This window comes from Neodiprion lecontei, chromosome 1 (genome assembly GCF_021901455.1).
Source record: "Neodiprion lecontei isolate iyNeoLeco1 chromosome 1, iyNeoLeco1.1, whole genome shotgun sequence".
Lineage (NCBI taxonomy): Eukaryota > Metazoa > Arthropoda > Insecta > Hymenoptera > Diprionidae > Neodiprion > Neodiprion lecontei.
Genome location: NC_060260.1, coordinates 40,207,476 through 40,231,786, shown reverse-complemented (window position 1 = coordinate 40,231,786; position 24,311 = coordinate 40,207,476). Strand labels below are relative to the sequence as shown.

At 37.2% G+C, this 24,311-nt stretch overlaps 1 protein-coding gene and 1 long non-coding RNA gene across 10 annotated transcripts in view; one reads left to right on the top strand and one right to left on the bottom strand.

Moving 5' to 3' along the window:
* The window catches only part of LOC107224867 (SLIT-ROBO Rho GTPase-activating protein 1), a 41,918-nt gene extending 17,668 nt beyond the window's left edge, over positions 1-24,250 (top strand). For 4 of the 9 annotated variants that reach the window (XM_046741744.1, XM_046741753.1, XM_046741749.1 and 1 more), the window contains 13 exons: positions 31-470; positions 8,308-8,491; positions 9,075-9,240; positions 10,419-10,643; positions 13,067-13,195; positions 13,394-13,615; positions 13,745-14,020; positions 14,157-14,752; positions 14,864-15,085; positions 15,166-15,236; positions 15,434-15,614; positions 15,766-16,036; positions 20,147-24,250. In XM_046741744.1, coding sequence (XP_046597700.1) covers positions 425-470; positions 8,308-8,491; positions 9,075-9,240; positions 10,419-10,643; positions 13,067-13,195; positions 13,394-13,615; positions 13,745-14,020; positions 14,157-14,752; positions 14,864-15,085; positions 15,166-15,236; positions 15,434-15,614; positions 15,766-16,036; positions 20,147-21,292 — 3,735 coding nt within the window. In that variant the 5' untranslated portion in view covers positions 31-424 and the 3' untranslated portion in view covers positions 21,293-24,250. The remainder of the gene's footprint in view (positions 1-30; positions 471-8,307; positions 8,492-9,074; positions 9,241-10,418; positions 10,644-13,066; positions 13,196-13,393; positions 13,616-13,744; positions 14,021-14,156; positions 14,753-14,863; positions 15,086-15,165; positions 15,237-15,433; positions 15,615-15,765; positions 16,037-20,146) is intronic. The other 5 variants (XM_046741773.1, XM_046741769.1, XM_015665091.2 and 2 more) reach the window with 3 other exon arrangements.
* LOC124294786 lies at positions 8,315-9,801 on the bottom strand. Its single transcript, XR_006904719.1, has 2 exons — positions 9,655-9,801; positions 8,315-8,465 (listed from the first exon to the last, which is right to left on the bottom strand). It is a non-coding gene; the product is annotated as an uncharacterized LOC124294786 (long non-coding RNA).
* Positions 24,251-24,311: the final 61 nt, after the last annotated feature.

Below are 24,311 nucleotides of genomic sequence, written 5' to 3'. Positions count from 1 at the left end.
AAAAAAATCGACCCCCCCAATGACTTCCAGGTGAAATCTTATTTAGACTGGATTACATGTTTGAAGGAGGGGCTGCGCTGCTACTCTTTTAATCCTGCGATGCTAAATTTACGGTGATGTACAAACAAACCACCGCCGCCTCCGCCGCCGCTACCATCACCGACGAATCGACGAGCAATCAGCGACGCTTTTCCTGCTACGCAGACCTTATCATACACCGCAGATGCCGATTGAGTTATTGCGCATACTTACTTACGTAGGTTTGGAATACGCTACATTGATGATACGCATCACGCGTGGATGTAGAGAAGACGGATGTGTGCCATTAGTCGGCAAATGCGATTCTGAACGGTGCGTGTCGGAAAAATATTAGAGAGAGAAGAAGGAGAAGAAGTGTGAAATCAGCTTAGCTCACTTTGCGAATATGTTCAAGCTTGCTGGAAAACAGGAGTGGGAAGCATGGGCGAAAGGTATTTTACATTTTTTTACTTTTCAAATATGTTTATTTCATTCACGCACGTTCGCGGTCACTTTGTTTGTTTGTATTTTTTTTTCTTTTCTTTTCTTTTCTTATAACGTATAACACGCGAGCCTTCTCGTACATTTCAATAATGTACTTATCTATATCTTACACCGTTCTAACACTAGCGACTTACACTCTCGGCATGTACTGTAATCAGAATTTATCGCTGAGATCCAGACGCGATGTTGACAAATTTTATAATCACCGGCCAATTGTAGTTGTTTGTTTAAATAAAATATAAAAATCCAACCTTGAGAAGGGCTCGGAGTTTATTATTCTGTATGATACGGTTTCGAATGAGAAAAACTTTCGCTGAAATTGAACACAAAAAAAAGTGTAACGATAGATTATGCGATTTCTTATTCGTATAGCAATTATATATGCAATTCCCATCTGTACAAATGCGGCAAATAAATAAGCTTTGCCTTTCGGTGTTCTTATTGTATGGGGAAAAATATATTAGTCATAATTTTATTTGTAGCCCAACATTCTTGAAACATCACCATCCTTAATATGCGTGAGATTTTTCTTCCGTTTATGGTATAATTATCCATTGTTGGTGCAATAATTAAAAAAAAAAAAATTTCAAGGAAATTAAAAATATCGATTGATATTTTACCTGGAAATTGTTAGATTTTTCATCGAATTATTACTTGAGCGAGGTTTCATAGATAATAAATAGTATACGCGACGTCTTGAAGCCGCCGTATTGTGGTTGTTCATAAAAATTTAGTACATATTTCTAGGAAATAATATATATCTAATTAACTCGTTCAGCGAAAAACTACCGCTTATCCCACATTGTTAGTGCTCGCCGATATGTGAAGAGTAAACAAACAATTCCTTTTCGTAATGATATTTTTTTTTATTTCTAGTGCTATTTTAATTGTTTGGACGTTATTTGTCTATAACACCTGGAAACATTTGTCGAAGTCAAAAATATGTCATATAATACAACATTGAAAAGTGTAAAGTATAACAAAATAATGCAATTTTGGTATCATTTGATGACCGATGGAAAAGTTGAGTACAGTTATTTCGCTACCGGAACTAATTTTTCTCAGTTTTAAAATTGTACAATATTATCGTTAATATGAACTTGCATATCGGATAAGCACATACGCACACACATTCAACTCGCATTACAATGATTATGCATGGAGATTTGCTCCTTCCGTTTGCGTAATGACGCGTCAAGTGCGAACAAAGAGAACTAACGTGAAATATGTTATTAATAATTGCTGTCAATTAACGCGATTATTCATAGTTGCTGTACTTATATGTATTTGTTGAAGGCCGGTCATTGAAGTGAGCTATTTAGTCGCTGACTTGCTCGGTAGAGAGAAATTAAATTTAGAATTAAGAAGAGAACGCAATCATTTTTATTGTGTCCAGAATTTTTGCACAATAGATTTACACTATTTCTGTCAAAGTTCCATAAGATATGTTGAAATCACGTGTTGAATTCATTCAAATCCCGTGAAATCTTTGACACTGCAAAAAAAAATCCCCGAAATACTATCAAATATTAAAATTTTTTTGAAATTATGAAATCTGATTTATGCAAACAAACTGACGAGAGCGGCTAACTAACCCTTCGTATCAAATATAAGATTCGTATACGTATAAGGTTGTGAAAAGTCAGTCGAATTGGCATAAATTACGGATGGTTAAAAGAGATCGTCGAACTTGTGACAAGATTTAATGCGAATTGAATGCCGACGGCTTGCCGTCCGTCCGAGCGACGCCCTCAGTAAATTCGGCAATTACGGTTCCCTCTCGCCTTCGGCCGATCGTCGACCTTCGTTAGCAACCGACAAACAGAGACGAACTCAACTGCAACCTTATAACATCAAGCGTATACGTGTATCATACCTATATACAGTTTTCAGAACACTGCAGCAGGATCGTCTTTGTCCTCTGCCGAGGATTCGATTACACAGGTCAACATTTTTTAATGATTATCTTTATCTCGAGTTTATGTTTAAATGGACAAATTTTGATTCTATACATCGAATAATAAACAAAACCTTCATTTATTACCTATATAAAGTTTGATTTTGCCTTTTACACGGTGATAAATAAGTCTTGAAAATTTGGGTTGCGATAGTATAAGCGGCGGGTCGTGGCACGTTTAAATAAAAAGCAAACTTTATCTGATAAAAGTATGTTTTCTTTTATTACTTACGTGGAAGAAATCATAAATTTGACATCTAGAACTCAGATTGAAAATTCGTGTTGACCGATGTTATCATTGAAATTGCATATAGGTGTTACGTTATACCTGTCTGGTCTCAAATGCCGTAGCTTATCGCGGCTTCACCCCCATCCAAATTTAATGTTATTACATGAAAATTCTATTAGGGCAAGACAATCTTGCTCACAGTGGAGAATATTTTCATAAATATGGTTAATATCCGATATAACCTAAAATCGGCGACCTAGTAAGCGTTCGAATAAGTGTTCGCATCCCCTTCCGAATCGGCTTACAAATATCGTTGTATCTTCAAAACTATTGATCTGGTTGTAACGAAATATTGCCTAAATCTTGGCCAGACGTTGTGCCTATCCATGGGGAAAAAAGAAATGGAAATCGGTTCAGTAGTTCTGGAGTTAGAAGCGAACGCACGGAGGCAAACAGAGAGACGTCGAGTTTTATACGCCCATCTAGATATACGATGTATTCCCAGTCCCTAGAAGTACAGCGACCGACCAACGCAGCTGGTTTCTTGTTGTTAGGCAGGCGTATAAAACTCTCCCCTTCCTCTTCCACCCTCTTTCATTTTTCTCTCCCGAACTTATTTTTAACCACGTACATACATACATACGCTGGAGTACATTTAAAAGAAAATCATTTTATAAAAAATGGTTTTCCAGTAATGATCCAACGTATTATATTATATCAATATCAACGAATGAATGTCTGTATATTTTTTGTACCATCTTTTAAGAGGTTACTCTCCCGTCCGGCCCAAATAATATCCCACAGGATTTCCATGTATTACATCGAATGATATTTATTCATGGATAATAGGCTTTTACATTTCTTCACATTACGCGTCTTATTACGAACTGACGCCCGTTAATAGCGACGGCCATAGAAGGTCGGTTGTTTGAAGAGGACGTTTCATACACGTATGTGTCTAACTTGTCCGTCGGACCTTAGCCTAACTATTTTGCAGTCAGGTTACAAAATTTTTATCACCACTCGGACTATATAATAATGTATGTTGGAGATTTCAAAGTTTTTCTTGTCACACACTTGACACAAAGAGATAATCTTTAGTCACATGTAATACACTTAATTCCTAGATGTATGATACTTGTATTGTGTATATAATAAAAATATACGTATAATAGTGTATATATCATAATTCGGAGAAATCTTTATTAATTTCATCCGAATTCGTGACGCGTGTATAATCTTGTACGGCAGGAAATTAACTCGTGACTCATATAACGAGATCGTATTTTTATTGGATGAATTTAGGTTCATCACTCTCCGAGGCATACTGTATATATTTATACATATATTTAGCAAGCAAACAAAGATGCTTCAGTGTGTATTCGGACTTCGAAAACCGTTGAATTATAAGGATTTTCTGTTTACCTGCCTTCCCTCTCTCTCTATCTATCTATCTATATGTCTGTCTGTCTGTCTAACTCCTCTCGCACACACTTCCTTTCTTACACACCAAAAATATGTGGTTGAATGACATGTCACAGAACTTTAATGCTGCGACAATCCTATAACACGATGGATACCTGCGGTCTCGCTTATGGGTTTTTGTTGCTGCCTTGGTGGGATGAGCGAGTGCCGGCAGGAAGAGAGAAGGAAAAATATCACGCATGCAGTGCAATCTCTCTCTCTCTCTTTCTCTCGAAACCGCTGACGCATTCACTTGTATTCTTGCATATGCGTGTAGTATCGCGTGTGTTGTAACCATACGCTGCACTTTTCCGCTGCACCAACCATTTACTATAGGTATGTATATACGCGTGTATGTATGTATGTATTTATGTTTTCGTTGCACTAATGCCTTTCGACCCGTTTCCTTGCAAGGGTAGCTTTTCTCCCGCTCTCATTGCGTCTTTCACCTACCTATCCCATATAAATGTATACAGGTATCCGTGTGTGTGTGTGTGTGTGTGTGTGTGTGTGTGTGTGTGTGTGTGTGTGTGTGTGTGTGTGTGTGTGTGTGTGTGTGTGTGTGTGTGTGTGTGTGTGTGTGTGTGTGTGTGCGTATGTATGTATGTACCTATATCTCATACCCATGTTGGGAATGATGAATCATACCAAACGAATATAAATCGATAATATACCTACACGGTGCTTGATTTCCCGGGAATCTTCCAAATATATATATATATATATATATATATATATATACACACACGCATATATATATTCAGCCATATTTGGTAAGTAATTCGAGTGTGCAAGATAAAATTTGATTATTTCTCATCAGTAGAGGGCCCTATATGTAAATAAATATTTCTTATTTAAATCATTTCGATTCCTTACTTCGTTTTCTACGTAAAATATGATGTTTGGAGCCAGAAAATGCAGTTTCTAGTTTCCATATTTTAATTTTTTAAAAGTACACTATACGTACGTAATTTGTAATTTTTAATACACATTTATCAGGGCCCTACTCATAAGCTTTTCTCAACGTTTATAATTACATTTGAAAATTCTTTAATTTTTTTAATTCAATCCATATTGTATAACTGACACATTTACGTCTTCCTGTATAACGGACAAGTTATATATGATTATAGACGTTGTAACAATAATAAAATTCTAGTATCGTACAAACGGTACAATAACGCGAGTAATCATATTTGGTGCTTTTACCGTAATTCGTTATATGCAGGGCATAATTAATAATTTGGTGTGAATGGGTGATTATATGAATCGCGATAACAGAGCGGCATTATTACATGCGGTCTTATCGCTTTATCGTGTTAGCTTCATAATAAGCGAACGTTTCTTATTTATACATTGGCATACAACTTGGCAACGTATCAACTTATAAGGTATGCGGATACGATTGTGTCGGTGTAATAAAATACAATTGACAATGCGTGAAATGAAAAATATTTCTGACTGATTTTCGGTATAATAATATCATTCATACATGTATATATTTATTTATTCGTATACAAGGCAGAAACATTTTCAAGAGAAAAATGTTGTGTATATAATGTATCTGCGGAAGAGATAATTAGTTCATAGTGAAAATTTGAGGTTATAGACGAAAAATATTATAAAAACGGATGGAAACAGTGCGACCCTAAATATAATACTCGCAACGCAAACGGGCCGTGTCTTTTTGTGTTGTTTAGATTTTTCTCGTCGAGGAGGCGAGAGAAAGAGCAGAGCGGTGGAAGAGAGAAATAAAAAAGGAGCGGGGAGGGGGGTGGCAGAGTCGAAATGATGGAAAAATACCATGAAAGAAGAAGAAGCAGAAGAAAAACAAGAAGAAGAAGAAGAAGAGGAAGAAGAAGAAGAACAACCCCGCGCCCCGTGGTGTTTATTTTTAGATTCCCGCCGGAAACGCAAGCCGTGCACTGCAGAGTGGCGTCGCGACGACGACGACGACGATGATGCCGCCTAATGCAGCAGTAGCAGCAGCAGAAACAAACATCACAGCTTGTCCAGACTCTCGATCGACGTCGCGTCGCACTGCGGTACTCATGGAATACGAAAGTGCTATTAACGCGACGGCCACAATGCTAAAAATAATCGATGCATCGATTAATCGAGTCGAAAAAAATTATCTAACACGACTCGATTGAATCGGTCAAAATTAACCGATCATTCGATTATCTTGTATTTTTTCGAAACGGTGAATGTGAAACCAAAATTTGGTAAATTTCAGTATGTAGTTTTAATAGCGGAAAAGTTTTCCATTTTCTCTTGGAACATTTTTAGACCGATCCCGTTACGTACATCCCGTTTGTACATTTTTTTGGCACGTGCAACTTTTTTTTGTCAACTTTATAATGAAACCAGTCTAGAAATGTTCTAAGTGTAAAATAAAAGTTTTGAGAATTTTTTCTGAATTTCAAACAATGTTCTCTTCAAAATCGTGCAAAATGAACAAAAAATCGAAAAAAATCAGGGTACTGTTTTAAACTAAGGACATTTGCAGAGACTTTTATTCAAAATCAAAAGAATTATAACGTACTTTGGATAATAATTTTTATAAAATAATGAATCATGTATATTAATTAAAAAAATGGAGTCTTTCGCCAATGAATATAAAAAATACACATTTATATATTATGTATAATTATTTCATTCGACGCGCAGTATATGAAATGTGATGATAAATGATCTCCACTTATGTCCGACAATCATCCTGCGGTATAATTTGATCCTTCACTTTTTGTTATAATATACAATTGTTATCGCAACATTTGACACGATAAGTGTGTAGTAAGTATGTACATTGTGTACACGGAATTATTTAGATATTTCGATGGCAATCGCTGATCGTTGTCACACTCGTGCAAGTGCATACAATTTGACTCGCATTCCAGTGCCACTTGTTATAGCAAAAACAAATAAATTTGCAAGAAATTGATATTTATTTATTTTTAAATTTATTTACTGAAGAATAAATTGATAAACGCAAATGTATTAAGGAGTTAAAAAAGTGGTCCAAAATTACACGCTGCGTGAAATAAAAACTCGATAATAAGTATCGGACGTGTTATTTATGATATTCATGAATCGGTACGTTATTACTTATCTAAGTTTAAAAACATCGTAAATTGCAGATGATTGACCTATACTTTCCGGTGTACATAACACTTCCGTTTCTCGAATTGGATATTAAACAGTTTTTTTTTATCGATCGTTAACAAACTTTCTTTTATAAATGTTGTTTGTTATTTTTATTTTTTGCTGTTTTTCTTTCCATAAGTTATCGTGTCAGCCTCGTTTATTAGCTATTTATTTATTATTACTAGATCCCTATATTACAAGTGTACTTATACAAATCTACTAAATTTGTTTTCATTCGAATAGAGAGGTATAATAATATTTTACGAGTTCCAACCTTTTCGTCTTTTATTATTATATCTATAAAAAGAAATTAATATTGTTGCGTTTGCAAATAAAAGTCTCACCTAGGTATTGTCTAGGTCACCACAGTGATATATTTCACATGCCACTATCAGTCGTGCAGCGTCGTCTAATCGCCTAATCGCCAAATCGCCAATCGCTACTCGGTTTTTTTTTTTTTAACATCGCTTGCTCTTGCTTTCCAGCAACGACGATTTATTGCCGGCCAGTTGCGCACCGTACTATGCATATTCTATTATATACGATGCATTAATATTTACCACAAATGATTATATATTTTAAGTAAAAACTTTCGTGCAGATGCACTCGTAGTGCAGATCAGTGAACAGTTGAAACGTCTCGAATAGAAATATACTCTCCAAAAGTGTGGAAACTGTTTTTTTTTTTCCCCCGGATTTCAATCCCCGAAATATTGTTTCTTTTTTCAACGCACCGCGTGTAAATAAATTCTGAAAATAACTGGTTTTTACTGAAAATACCAACATTCAGAGTGGTTTCGATTTTTCTTTACATGTGTATAAAAAATTCTCGAAATATCGAGACACGTGTGTATAAAAAATTATGACCAAGGATTTACGTAATCCAGTTGTAAAAAAAAAAAAGAAAAGGAAAGAAAAAAAAAACGGTTCTCGCCGTGCGTGAATAACATATGATAGCTATAATTAAAGTATTTTGATTATCGTTTCAGATATAAGACTGCAGCTGAACGAGCAGCTGAGATGTCTCGACGTTCGAATGGAGGCCCAGGTCGCCCTGGTTGCCGAACTCCAGGACTTTTTTCGACGGAGAGCCGAGCTCGAACTCGACTACAGCAAATCCCTCGACAAAATGGCTCGAGCTATTCAGCTGAAACACAAAGAACAGAAGCAGAAGTAAGTCTACGAATACTACTATAAAATCGTACAACGGTGCACATAACTATGATATACAAGCTGCAGGGAAGAAGAAACAAAAGTAACGGAGTGTGAAAAATAGCTTTTGATTTGAAAATTTGATTAGTAGACAGTTGAAAGAATGAGTAAACAAATAAATAGATAGTAAGAAAATGGTATCCAAATGTATGGAGAGATAGATAGATATAGGTAGATAATTTATTATGTTCATAGCGATATTGGTCAAGTACCAATTAAAGACAGAAAATTAATACAATTATTACAGTTCGTAAAAAGAAAAAAAAAGAAAAAGAAACAGAAACAGCAAGTAAGCAGACAGAAAAAAAATATAACTTAAAATAGGTGAAATCAGAAAACAAAATACAGAGCAGATGTTAAAGTAGATTACAGTGGAAAGTACAAATAGGAATGAGATGAAAAATATAAAATTAGAGTTAGAGATAACGGATAGAGTTAGTTTAAGAGAAATGAAAAAACACGAGAAAGAGAGAGGAAAAGAGCAAAGGAAATTCGTTAACCGAAGTAATAATTTTAATTCATGTTTTTTTTTTTTGTTTTTCAGAAGAGAACAGTGGCCTCTGTTCTCCAGCTTCGCCTGCTGGCAACAGCTAGTCAACGAGACAAAGTCTCTGAGCAGAGATCACGCTGCTCTTTCGGAAGTTTACAGCACCCATCTCGTCGGGAGGCTGAACCAGGTCATGGAGGACGTTCAGCGCATCAATCGCCGCGTGAGTCTCGACTAACCGCACGACCCTTAATACGTTATACCTAGTACTACTCTATCTAGGTATATCTATAGTAGGATAGCTACGACAATGCGAGGCGAAACCTACGGGGCACAGCGTTTATAGACCCAGGGAACGAATTTAGGTAACATCTCACCCTCTTACCGTGAGTTTTATTTAAGGATGTTTTGATGGCAGGACAAGAATATATATCACACGAGGTTCTACTTGAAATCACCGACACTGTAATAATAGTCATCGCTGTGCTTGCGCTATGCGATCGAGTTACTTGTACAATATATTTCTAGTCTATTGTTCGTTGCTGTGTTTCAAAGTTTTTATGGAAAAATATAATTTTATAACTTTGGTTAGAATTTTACGACTGTTTTTGAAAAATTTTTCAATTAACATACATACCGAATGATTCTTTGGTTATTAGCAACGTACAGTAATGCCGAAAATTGAATTGACTGTGTATAACTGATGTTATAAGCGAAAGTTTGACGACGACGACGGATTTAATCTTCAGAATGTGTCATTATTACACAGTGCTCGACTGATGATGGTTAATCCTCAGGTCTAAATACCGCGTCGAGTGTGATGCTTGATACACGCCAATTTAGCACGTCTAAATTTTGAAAGAGATGGATGACACGACACGCGTTATATACTGTATACAATAACAAACGGATGTAATCTGAATAAATATTGACGAGGACGATTTGATGGTTGAGAATTTTTTATCGTCACTACGGGTTTAACGATCGGCACGAGTAATTGAAGTATAATAAATTCGAACCGTTGAAATATGGCGTACAAGATTTCGACCCTCTATACAAAAAGAATCCGTAATCCTTTTATTTCTTTTTTTCTTTCGGTATCGTTATTATTAAATGGTGCAGTTCGGTCTTCTTTTTGTAGCCTCTTCACGACATGTGTCTATAACTGCACCAGCGTGTGTAGGTATAATAAGCAAAAAAAAAACGACTGGTATTGATGGCTCGTCGGAAATAAGAAAAATGTAGAGTATGTATAAAAAGAAGGAAAAGAAGCGCGTCTAGCTCGAGTCCGCGATTAAATTGTATAGGTATATATATATATGAGATTTAAATCATCTTGTCATTTAACTCGGGCGTAACGATGATTGACAACAACTTTGAGCTTTTCTTTACGCGTTGCAGTGTCGCGACATCGGGTACGAGACCCATGAAGAGATTCTCCGGGTTCTCCACGAACTTCACACAACGATGAAGACCTATCAGGCCTACCAGGCGGAGTCCAGGCAAGCCGAGACGAAATTACGGGTCGCTGAACAGCAGAGGACTAAACTCGAGGTCGCCATTGCGCCGCCGGAAAAACTTGCCCGCAGCAAGAAGTACAAGCTGATCGAAAAGGAAGTTAACAAGGTGAGAGTTGTGCGTTTGTAAAACTGCCTAGATAATGTATGAGAAAACGTTAATTTCTGATGCAGCAGGAGTTCTCGTGTTATATATGGTGTCGTGTTTGAGACGTTACAGGAAGTCAGAGGGAATAATGCATTATGGGTATTTGGGTTATAAGTTCGTTTCGCCGACGGCAGGATGTCCAAATTAGGTATTTGCGTCATCTGCGTGCCAATTATTATCCCCATTCTCTGTATGTATTACATAAGTACGTGTATATAAAGTGTCTATGTATACATATACCTATTGTATGTCAGAATATATACCCGATGTGGACAACGGCGACGACTCGTTTTTGTTTCCCGGTCGTCGCGACGTCGCGCTTCGTGATTATCGTTCATCTCTACATAATAGTTACTATGTTATATGGACTAAACTAGCGGCCGCGAATATTTTCTAATGATTTTTGCGACGAAACTATTCGACGTAACCACATGCTCTCCCGGACTTTTTGGTAGTTCTCGTCGAGAGCTTGAAAAATCTTGACCGTAACTTTCTTCCATTTGTAAGGGTTTAGTCAGCGTTAGGCGTGTCAATATGTGATCCCGTTTCGCCTTGGCCTACAAATATCTTTATGTCACTGAAATTATTCCCTAGTAGCGTTGCCATAAGTTGAAAAAATTTAAACAGACTTTGCGGGGAGTCTTTATACAGAGTCAATACGCAGAATCTTTCCTCACAGCAACTTATGCAAGATTTCAAATAATGCAAATGTGGAAGTAGACACGTCGTGGCAGCAGTTGCAGCCTGCAGGCAGACTTATCTCAGAACGCTACTGGGGGTTTTTCTAGGTATTTGTAACGAAATATAGCCTAAAACTTGGCCAGACGTTGAAGCTATCCACAGAAAAAAAAAATCAAAGTTGGATCGTTAGTTTTAGAGTTCTAAGCGAACGTACGGACAGACAGACGGAGACACGTTGAGTTTTGTATATACTTAGGGAAGAAGAAATGCAGTTCAGTTCTACCACCTCTGCCACCGTTATGATGATCTTTATAGATATATATCAAACTCTCCATGAATATACTTAGACAAGAAAGGGTATGGAATAGCGCCCGAACTACCCCGTGTCCTATTTTCAAAATTCATCCCATTTTTCTCTTTCATGCTAATTGCTTTCTGTGCATCTGTGCAGCCAACAAAAACATCAACAATAATAATAATTATTATAATAACAACATGGAAGGGTCCCACAGGTAAAAATAATGACGTACACCACGTACGATTAACCTGCAGTCCTGAATACCTCATATTAAATATATAAATTTTCGAAATAGCTATACAATGAGCTCGCGAAGATTTATTTATTTACCTTGTCCGCGTTGTTTTACGTACTTACACATACCTTTGATTTTACACGGTTATTCTTCGTGTCTAAATTTCATGATTTGATTTATATTATCCCTAGAGTTCGACGATGTTTATGCTCGCCTTTGTCAAACAAATATCACTTGTCTGTGTGAGATTCCTGATTATCGGGTACAGTCTCGAGATTAGTTTACAGTTTCACAAAATAAGCATAAAATTTTGTGTACGCAAGTTGTCATGTACGGTGTGTGAATGTAGTGTGTACAGCATAAGAGGCTTCTCCGCTTCTTTGCCAAGGTAGTAATCAGCTAGGCGTGGCATTTATCGATGTCTGGATGGCGCCGTTTGGCGGAGGCATTTGCCTTTTTTTTGCACTTAATTTCAAAGATCATTCGAATGTGTGTGTGTGTGCGTGTGTGCGCGTGTGTGCGTGTGTGTGTGTGTGTGTGTGTGTGTGCGCGCGCGCGCGCGCGTGTGCGTGTGCGTGTACGTGTACGTGTGTTACGTATTTTCGTTTTACAATTTTTTCTCCTCATCGTTTCTTCTATTTGCCTTAATCCTGAAGACGTATTAAACAGACCTTCATAACAGATTCAAACATCTGTATGTTTTTTGCGGCGCCCACAAACTTACTGCGTGGAAAAATAAAGAAACCAACCGCAACGCCGGCCGCAAAGCTCGATCAGCAAAGCAGATGGCACGCAACCCGATTCTCGAGGAGGAGGAGGAGGAGGAGTATGAGGATAAGGTGGAGATGGAGGTGGAGGTAAACGACGGCGCGTGTGTCGCTGCCCAACGGCTTCCCTGCACACATCAGCTATATCCGATATCACTCGAGCTTTATGCTTATAGACAAAAAAAAAAAAAAGATTGACAAGTCTTACCCTGCTGTCGGAATAAAATCCAAGGAGAGTAGAAAATAATTAAATTAGAAGGAAACAAACGTTCATTCGTTTATCACGATGTTTAATATTCGAATTAAGAGAAAAAAAAAACACCCACCCTCCTTGATTGACAACATGTATAAACCGAATTTTAGTTACCGTCATAACGGATTTCGTTGCATTATGTGATTTCAGAGAAAGGCCAAGCATACCGAATCCAAACTGAAAGCTCTGAAGGCGCGGAACGAATACATCCTTTGCCTCGAGGCCTCGAATACGACGATACACAAGTATTTCGTCGATGACTTGTCCGATCTCATTGACGTAAGTCCCAAACTCGGTACCATTTAATGAATAATCGCATTATTTATTAAATCCGGTCAGGTAAAGAAGTTTACCTGACCGGAATTTTCGATTAATTTCATCTTCAATAATAATAATAATATATTTTGAATGTAATAGTCAAACTCACCTGACCCTATTTAAAACATCAACAACAATCATTGTTTTGTTGTTGAACAGTGCATGGATTTTGGCTTCCACAATTGTGTTGCAAGAGCTCTTCTAATGCACTGCAGTGCAGAGGAGGGTAGGCAAAGATCACTGCAGCAGGGTGCTGAACAGTTGGCTGCATGTGTTGGGTCGCTTGATTCGAGGGCAGACAAACAACGGTTTCTCGAATCCCATCACGTGGCTTTCATGATTCCAAAGAAGTTTGAATTCCAGGGTCAACGTGGCGATGAGGTAGAATAATGAATTATGTATTTTGTTCTTTCTCTCTGTTTCCTATTTTGAATGATGTGAATTCTGGCTTAAGCCGCATTAACGATTATATTTGCAACCAGAAATAGGAGATGTATATTTATTAATTAGGTGCCCGAGCCGGAACTGCAGAAAGTTCTTCACACGGAGATGGAGCAGAGGCTCACGCAATTGCAGCAGCGCGTTACATCACTGCGCACAGAGTCTGAAGAAGTTTGGAAAACTCTTGAGACCGCAGAGGCCAGTCTGCTCGAGATGCTCACTGCAAAAGACTACGATTGCTCCAGGTACTTTGGTGAAAACGCTGTCCCAACTTCCAGGCCACCTGAGACTCTTCAAATAAAACTCAGAGCCGACAGACAGGAGACTGAGGAGTTTTACCTAACGGTAAAATTTGGTTGTTTTCATTTTTCAACATCTTATCAATACTGTGTGTTTCAGAAATTGATTCTGGTAATATGTATTTTTCTGAACTATAAAATGACGATCATGTTCATCGTGCCTCGTTTTCATTGCTGTTCAGAAATTCCGCGAATACCTTCTGGGAACCTCGAGGATAGCACGACTTGATGCCAAGCAAGAATACATTCGCCAAACACTGCTCGACGGATCAGCATCCAGTCCAAATCCGTCAATAACGGCGAATAAGCAAAAGCAAGCTAGACGAAAGCGAATCGGTCGCTTGCAGATGAACGGTCAGCCAAAATTGTTTGGTGGTTCACTAGAAGAATACTTGGAGAGCACAAACCAGGAGATACCGTTAATTGTGAAAAGTTGTGTCAGGGTGATAAACCTTTTTGGACTCCATCATCAGGGTATATTCAGGGTGTCGGGATCACAGGTGGAGATAAACAACTTCAGGGAGTGTTTCGAGAGAGGCGAGGATCCCCTTGCAGACGTAACTGACGCGTCGGACATCAACAGTGTTGCTGGGGTTCTTAAACTATATCTTAGGGAGCTCAGAGAACCACTTTTTCCTATCATCTACTTTGAGCATCTGATGGAACTTGCCCAGCTTGAATCCAAGCAGGAATTTGTACTGAAGATGAAGGAGCTCATCTCCAGCTTACCTCGACCTGTTGTCATTGTAATGCGATATCTCTTTGCATTTCTCAATCAGTGAGTCCTTATTTGTTAATACAAGCCTTTGGTTTTTATGTTCCGAACATAAATGATAAAATTGACGCATTTTTTGCTCCTCCGTTAAACTGAACATTAAAAATCTTTCAGCCTCTCAGAATTCTCTGATGAGAATATGATGGACCCTTATAACTTGGCAATTTGCTTCGGACCAACGTTGGTCCCAGTGCCTGAAGACAAGGATCAGGTCCAGTACCAGAATCAAGTAAACGATCTAATAAAGAACATCATAACATTCTGCGAAGAAATATTCCCTGATGACATTGGAGGAATTCAGTATGAGAAGTACATCAGCAGAGAGCCCGATGATGTGTAAGAAAAAATATATTGCGCACAAGTAACGTAAGTAAACTACATGCAGCAGAAGACACAATATATATTCTGCTTTTTAGGGAGGTAGGCGACTCGCCAACAGACCAAGTTCAGGAAGATATGGATTCTGAAGTGTATCCGTCGGAAGATGGTAAGTTCTAACAGTGCTTAGGAATCAATTTGTACTTCGATACAAAAACGATTCTGTTTCAATTGGTGACATTTTTGAGGCATAAAGTTTCCGGAGACGGTTCTCCTGAACGGAAAGTTTATTCTAAATTTAAAATTAAAATGGAAACTCAATCATACTGGACGTCCACGGTACATCTTCTTTCTTTTCGTGTGCAGAATCAGAAAATCTGGAAGCCACCGCGCAGTTTGACTTTAACGCTCGGTCTGCAAGGGAATTGAGTTTCAAAAAGGGTGACACACTGACGCTGTATGCACAGGTTAGCAATGACTGGTGGCGTGGCGCTCTGGCAGGTCGTGAAGGACTAATACCTGACAAATACGTAATGCTCAAGATAAAGTGAGTAGAAGACTTAAATCTATCACGTCGTAATTTTGATACACACCGTGACGAAAAGGAAGTTTAATCTAATGAAAAAACTATTTCTGCATTTTATGCCCTTCGTTTTTTCTTGCTTCACCCCAAATGCAATCCTCGCGTCTTTTTGAAGGGATGAGGACAAGGACCGGGATAAGGAACTCCTCAAGTCTTCCAGCGAAGAATCGATGCGAAGACGAGCATCCAGCTCTGCAGACAGTGCACTTTCCAGTGGAAATTCACCACTTTTAGGCTCTAGCTCAACTGGAATAGGATCAATATGCACAGCCAACACCAATGGCACCAATACTCAGCAGCAGCTGCTGCAGCAACAGGAAGCAAACGCTCTGGTACCAGGAATTGCTGTTTGTGTGACGAGCTCGCAACCCATCATTAGCCGAGAGGTATTGGAAACCACCGTATAGCAAATAACGAGCCCTTTTTCATACCTGTCACTAAACGATAATTTGCGAAGTTTCCTGTTTTATTACTGTTGTTGTTTTTGTTGTTGTTTTTGTTGTTTTTATTCATACTGTTGGTTGTTTTTGTGTCAGGGCGTCGTATCGTGCTTACGCAAGTCGAATACTCGTTCGTCATGTGCTTCAATTTTTGTCGGCGTTTTGCATAAGTTTTCAACAATTCGCTTGACTATACTCACGTTTATGTATTTGAGTATACAGAAAGTGTATGTTTCAACTGCCATAACAAATTTTACCATATATTTTATTTCGAGAGTTTATTGACTCAAGACTAAATGACATAAGCAAATGACAGTCCAAAAAGCGGTAGAGACATTGCATAACATGAAATGTGTTTCGAGGAGTGCATGAACGCTTTAAAGTATATCTGAATGATCGGTTTAAAGTATATCGTATAATGTATATCAACTTTCACAATTAACGTGTGCAGTTGGAACTGTTGCTTGCTATACACACTTTTTGCACCTAGCACCTGCCAACTCATGCCCTGCCTAGTTTGATCGCAACCAATTTATGAATTCAATGTTCTTCACAGCTTGCTTTAAACTTTTTAATAGTTCATATATATTGAGGTGTGCACAACAAACTATACAATTATACAACTTGTACGATACATAATACATGTTGTAGCCACGAAAAGACTGACTAAATTGAAATTAGAGCCCACCTCGAGATCTCCAATGATCTGCATACGGAAAATTTTGGGAGGGAAGGGGGGGGGGGTTTCGCATTTTAATCTATATACGTGTTGTAACTATTTTATTACAGTTATAATCGGGATTTTAATCCGGAGATGAAATACGAATACTTTTACCTTAATATTATTAAAAATATAATCCCTTTGATTAAAGATAAATAAATACAAGTAATTGCTTTAACGTGAGAAGAAGAAAAAATTTGAGTGGTGTGGGATAGGAGGAAAAGAGAGATGAGAAGAGAGGAAAAGCGGGATCATTGAGTAAAAAGTAAATTGCTCAAATTCCATACATAGATTTAGAGTTGTAGTAGTACACTTGGACTTGTACAATAATGACTTTTGTAAATAAAATATAAATACAAAATACACACATTTGTTGATGCATGTGCCTTCATCTCTTGTCTTCTTGTGCTGCCTCAACTATTATAGTAGCATAAACACGAGTATTTCTTTCTGTGACTGTTTTCAGTGGTGTTCTATCACATTCTGCTAGATATGTTGACTGTAAATTGTAATGTAATGTAATATTGCTCTTAAGTGTGTCTGTCGTGAAGTATGACACTGTAGTACACAGATATCTGCAATCACATATTGCTGTCATATTACATATCATAATCGTTTTGTTCTAAAAATTCACTATTGAGAATTAATCGTTATAATTTCTGGGTTGGTTGTTGTTTTTACAGATTTACGTTTAATTTTTCGGAAGTGTTTCTCCTCGTGCGGCTGTTTGTTTTTTTTATCTTGTCGTGATGATATTGCTATATTAACACATTAGAAAAAAACATTTTAATGAAAACAAATACAAAAAAAAAACCTACTGCTGGCGCAACCTTCGTCGTGATTGTAATACGTTTTTGAAAAATTCAAAAGATTGCTTATTTAAAATTTAAATATAAATAAAAAAAAACAACTACGAAATAATAATACAAACAAAATAAGAAATAACGAAATATCGAAAATCAGAAACTGTGCTGGTTGTCACGTCCCGTGTGCTGCTGCAGCTACTGTCGTGTTTGTGTTTGATTTTACATTGGAGGAGTGTTGATTTGACAGTTCGGTTGGTTTGTGAATCCCATAGAGTCCCGTAGAACAATCTCAGTCTGTTGTTGACAAGGCCAATGGAAACCACGCCGATTGAGGAAGACAGACCTCTTCTATTAGGCGATGGGAATTCTTAAAGATTAGGTGAGTAATATGACGAACATCAAAAACTCCCTCGTTCGATTGTTTACATTTTCCCATCCTCGCACAACGCGACTAACTACATTTCCGTGTTGCCAAATATACATATACGAGATCTCAAAAAAAAAGAAGTACAAAGCAGTATTATATTCTTTTATCTCTCATACAAGCGATGACAAGTAAAAAAGTGGGGCATCTAAATAATGGCACGAGTTCTTTTTTCTCCAAAACGCAGATCTATGTACACGTGAGAGTTAAATTCGCCTGTACAAAATCATGACAGACTGCTTAAATAAATTCATCCTAACAAAATCCACAATCGGTTAATAAACATTCGCGTAAACAACATGAATCCCGTCGCCGTACCTCGTTAGAAATGACGATTATGCAGTGATCGTGCAATGCGATTATATTATTATTATTTTTTTTTTATTACTCATAATTACACGTTCATGCAATACATTTATTGGCAGCAGTAATTTTGGAGTTGCTAAGTAATGTTAATTTTTCGCTATTAATCTGTGTAGTAAAATCATATTGGTGCATGAATTTGGTACACGTATACTACTTTGATATTAGGTCAGTAACGTGCAGCTGGTACCTCTCAGTAGTTGCAAAAAGTACTCACGGTATATATTCTCAAGTTTAATCAACAGTAATAAGTCGGCCTGACCGAAAATCCTGATAAGACATTGAAGGATGTTGTGCAATTTGAATGAAAAACATCGGAGAATACGATAGCTCTATATCTTTTTTTATTGTATCTTTATTTCTATGCTATATCCTTTGATGTCTAATCCAAATTTCTATCATTGTAATCGATGCACGGGTTAATGTATCGTGACTGCTTTTTGGCAGTTAAAACTCTATTCCATGCTAAAATAAGGATAAATTTTTTTGGCCAGTTTCTACGGATCTACTATACATGTTCGGCAGTAGTATTGTTGGTCTCCATTGTGAAGTTATTAGTTTGTAATTACATGTTGTATAGTTAATGGTTGATTGGGAGATAAATCCTATGCCTGATCCCAATCGTGGATACACTATACAAAGATGCTCCTATTAGAATGGATTTAATTCTACACCTTACGATTAGATACATTCAATATCTTTTTGGAAAATAAGAGCTAACACAACCTTGAGAATACGCATAGTGACCGTAATAACATATTTGGAGCAAATAAACTACTCTGACAACAGCTCATAATTAATCGGCTACCTGCTCAATCTAAAAGAAACAAAATATTCCATTCACATTATATGTATAAAGACTACATATGTATATGGAAAAGAGTATAACTACTGTATAAGTTGAACTCGATTTGAAAATAACTGGTTAATTGATACTGAAAACAGTACGAAGATTTCAATTCTAGCAATGTATACGACACGTGTCAGTAGCCGAATTGCGTGCGAATTGGACAGTTGTTGGAAATATGTTGGAGAAAATTAACAAGTCCAATTAAGAATTGAATAATGGACACTTTTTTTTTATTATACTATTATTAACAAACTAATTACCGTTCTCCTGCTGGATCATTCTTTTTCTTATTCACGTTTCTCTTTTCGTATATCTAATCTGATTTGGCCTAGGGATGTACACGTGCTGTGCCATCAGTACGTTATGTACGTTGTAAATTTGGTTTCTAACTTTGTTACCTGCCTTTCTTTCGGGGTTCTTCCCATCGCAAATAAAATCTACTGAACTATATTTTTCTTTCAGTGCACTCTATACAACATAAATACAAATCCATGCTATCACTCAGTCCAAAACTAGTCACTCACTCATGAACATACCTACACATCAAAGGTACAAACAAGTTTATAGTTGTGATTTCGACCAAGGTGGCTGGACCAGTCCGAAGAAAATCCTCCGAAGTAACTCTTACGATTAGATTAAGTGTGTAACACGTACACGTCAAGCTTTCTTCGTCACGGGTACGAGCAAATACTAGAATTAAAGAATCATCTTCAAATAATAACTATTTCAATGTTTGAAGAATTGACGAGCAGATAGCAAACAGTCAATGGTTACGGCACAGGCATTTTTGACAAAGAAAGTTTCACTTACACCTACTATTTCTGCACATACATGTACCTCTTTTAAAAACGGATCCTGGCACTTAATCTAAAAGTTAACGTCACTCCGACAGGACTCAGAGACGCCTACGAAGTCCATTTTGGAGCCAAGGACCAATGACGATGTAGACTGTATTGCGCTGCCTTCTGACCACTCGATAGAGCTCATTCGACTCACGCCATCAGAGATCTACAACCCAGAAGATCAGTCTGATCCTGTAACGGTAATAGGAGACGATTCCCAGAATCAACAGCTGCAAAATCACAACCCCCATCTCAGATCAGGACACCGTCACCACACACCTGCCGATGAATTGGAAGTGGCAAAACGAGGGGGAGCAAGAAGGCAGCACTGGAAGTCACAGAGTATGAGTGGTGATGTGACAAGTCCCAGTCAGTTGCCACTGCAGGCGAACGTCACAGACGACGAAGACCAGGATGAAGACAGGGAGAGGACCACCTTCTCTGCGAATCGTGAACTCTGGCAGAGACGTGCAACTTCCCAAACCCATCTCAGTTCTGGCCTTCCAATTTCAGGCATCAAGTCCTTCCGGTCCTCCCAGCAAGAGTTCCGTGAAATGAGACAGAAACACACACCGGATCTCGTAATGGACCTTCCACTATCGGCTCAGGACGCTGACAACAAATCTGCGTCTTCCAGCAGCCTGAGTAGTTCGGACGACGAATCAGCGCCCCGTGTTCTTACCCCTCCTCCTCAAACCTCACGTACAGAAGCTGCAACTTCCCCGAATGGAGGCCCTGAGTCGCCGGACATGAGTACAGCTGCAGAGAGATTCGCCAAACAGAACCAGTGTACGTTGAAAAAAAACACTAAAAGCAGTGCCGCAACATCTGCATCTGAATTGGGAAGCACGAAGCCTAAGGATCGAGAGACTGAGGATTGTGTAAACTCAGGGGGACAGGACCCGGCAGAGAATCAGGGAATCGTTAGGTCGGCTAGTTCGACTCAAGTCGCTGTGGGAGACGTTCCAACGCCACTTCGCTCCCCGTTGCCACCACGATCGACTCCAATAATCGCAGCCAAATTTGCTGAAATGCATCTAACAGGAGGAAGTCAGGTGTCGTCGTTCAAGCCACAAGTTAAAGTGAAACCGACAATACTGAGGAAGCCGGTATTACCATTTCCTCATCCTCATATGAGCCCGGAACTTGCTAGAAAGATTGAAAAGCAGGCACAAAACACCGAACAGGCTAATTGATTTATAAAAGTCGTTACGGCCTGGGTTGTCCGCTTCCGTCCGCGATCCCGTCTTCCCGTACCCCAATTTTACATTTTTTTTTCTTTCTTGATTTTTGTCGTCCTTGATTCCTGTTTGAAACCTTTTAAGAACTAATACTTATAGTTAGGTATTTTACTCTCCCTCCGTTGAACGTATTATTTTTTACCAAATGACTCGCTGTTAGACGTTCTAGTCATTAAACTCGAGTAGAAAAAGGAGTGAAAGATAGAAGCGCGAACGGTATACCGTACGTTGAGGATGCATCGAAGTACATTATACAATAAATATTTAGAATTAATAACGAGTTACGATAATTACAGTAGGTTTTAGTACTGTTATATTATTATGCATAATATGCGAACTTATATTGATATGTAGTAACGTTATTAATACGTTATTGAAACGAATTTGCATTTCAGATGTAAGATTTATTTTATCGCAAATTCGTTAAATTACTTTTAGTATACGCTGAGTGGTTAATAATTGGCTGGCATTGTAATGAAGGGCAATAGTTTATACTATTCAAGTAGATGCTGCGGTACTTGTAATCAAGAGAAAAACTCACGTGGCATAAATGTTTCAATTATAATTATTCCCAGACGAAATTCTTCAAGGTGACTATCTATACGAACTATTTTTCTAAAGAACCAGTGCATCAAATTGTGATATATTCAGATAAAAAACACTATTATAATTTGTCATGTGAAGTTCCAAATTATTGTGCCCGTCAATACCAAGTTGGCCAATTAGTATAGGATCATGAAAAATTTTCAAGTAAATCGTCTTCAAGTCGAGAAGAGAAAAATAATACCTACGTCAGATGTGTAAATTACAAAATTGACTCGAGTTTTTTATTCTAGTTATGCACAACTACGGGAGAATTTTTGACACCTCCTAAAATGTGCTATGAAATCTATGGATATTATTATATCATATTCTCAGTTGAGACGCGTTTGATGTTCCTTAATTTCTTGGATAGAGGAGTAGATAATTACCCTCGCGTTCGTATTTTAACAATAAGTAAAAAGTTTTATCAATGTCGTGATAAGATCTCAATCGATACAGGGACACAAAAAACGGATCAAGAGTCTTCACGGCTCCATTTGGTGGTAAATCATACAGAGTCTCGTTAAACTACCACATGACGGTCACAAATTACTTAATCTTTCTTACCTTGGATGAAAAAAAAAGAATTGAAACAATTTTACTCAAATTTTTGCGCACTGCTGCAATTACCGTAATAAAATTTTCCGCTTTAATTGTACAATTTTATTAAAAATTGAAATTGTATGTATATTTTGTATGTTTTATAAATGAGAGATTGAAATTCAAATTCAGTACTCAATATTTCTATTCCGTACGGAAAATGCCACGTGTGACTGTGATGCGGCGTTTTACTGAAATTCTGTGTAATAAGTCAGCCTCTAGGCTAAAAACAATAAGGATAAAGAGATTAAGCGTATCACGCACAAATATTATACTTACAATTAGTATAATAGTCCCTAGGAATAATACATGCTAGATAGAAGTAGATAAGTATTTGTATACGTAATTGCTGCAATGTTCGATGCGGAGTAATACGTTCGATATGTGGAAATGTAGCATTGAAAAATTCGACGATTATAATGCCGGTTATAGTCTAGGGGGAAATTACAGTGAAATGTCAGAGCACTCATTCAATTCGTCCCTGTGATAACGTAATACATAGACAGTCACGTCATCGAAATATAATATATACAATAATTCGCTGATCTAGAGTTTCAAAATTGCAATAACATTTTTCTGCCTACGAAAATGTATACTCATAAATTTTACTAAAAATTCTTCAGACATTTATCATGCTTCTCGAGTACTAAGAATGCCACACAATATACTCCGTATACCGTACACTATAAACTATTAGTTAATTGTATAACAATAGTGGGCGTCGCGATATTGGCGTACTGTCATTAAACGAATCATTATTATTATATTGTCTTACAACAGCTACATTATACTATAATCATACCGCCCTCTGATAAACAACGTAATAACATTAATAATCCTTAATAACACAAATCACAGTACCTATACTCGTATCGTATACAGCGTAATCGCCTACACTTGTAAGTATATTCACGAAAAGTGTATTAGTTAATTCATTGACTAATTAATTACTCAATAATTATTGATTATTCAGTCAAGCAATTGAATAAGGTTCAACTAATTACTAGTTGTGTCTAAATTAACAATAGCTACATTAATAATTAATGATAATTATAACTTGCATACGAAAATACGTTACATGTATTATTATTAATACTATTACAGTTTTTAAATTGAATAATTATTATTAATTGTATAAATATTGTCGTGGGTGCAAGAACTGATGACCAATCCTGGTTGAAAACATACCAAAGTCAGACCCGCTCATTCTCACTCATTCACAGCCCTTATACCCTTCCTACTTTTCATCCCTTCGTCAAGATCATTACCAAAACCAATAAAGACTCGATGTGTTATAGGCTGGTTTATCGGTTCTGCGAAAAGTCTTTATAATATTCATATTTTAATAATTCATAAATTTTGATTAATAATTATCGTCTCTGTATAGTCATTTTTCTACACACCTTGAATTGTTTTAATTGTGATTAAAACTACATACGCATATAATATAAACCGCATTGATTTTAAGTAAATTAATTTTATCATCATGATCCAGTTACTATAATTATTATACATCGTGTTGATGATTTTAAGAAAGTGAGAAAACCTAATCTATATTTATATATGTTATTATGCACCATATTCGTACATACTTGTATCCCTACGATTATCATAAGCCTCGTCAACTATAGTTATAATAATAACAACAATACTATGGATAGTGGTAATAACAAAGCCAGAAATAATTATAATAAACAAACGTACGCAGACTATATGGATTACTCAACCAGAGAAGTAGTGAGTTGTATTTTGATTTTCACACTTGCCAGCTGTATACGAAAAGCATTAGTAG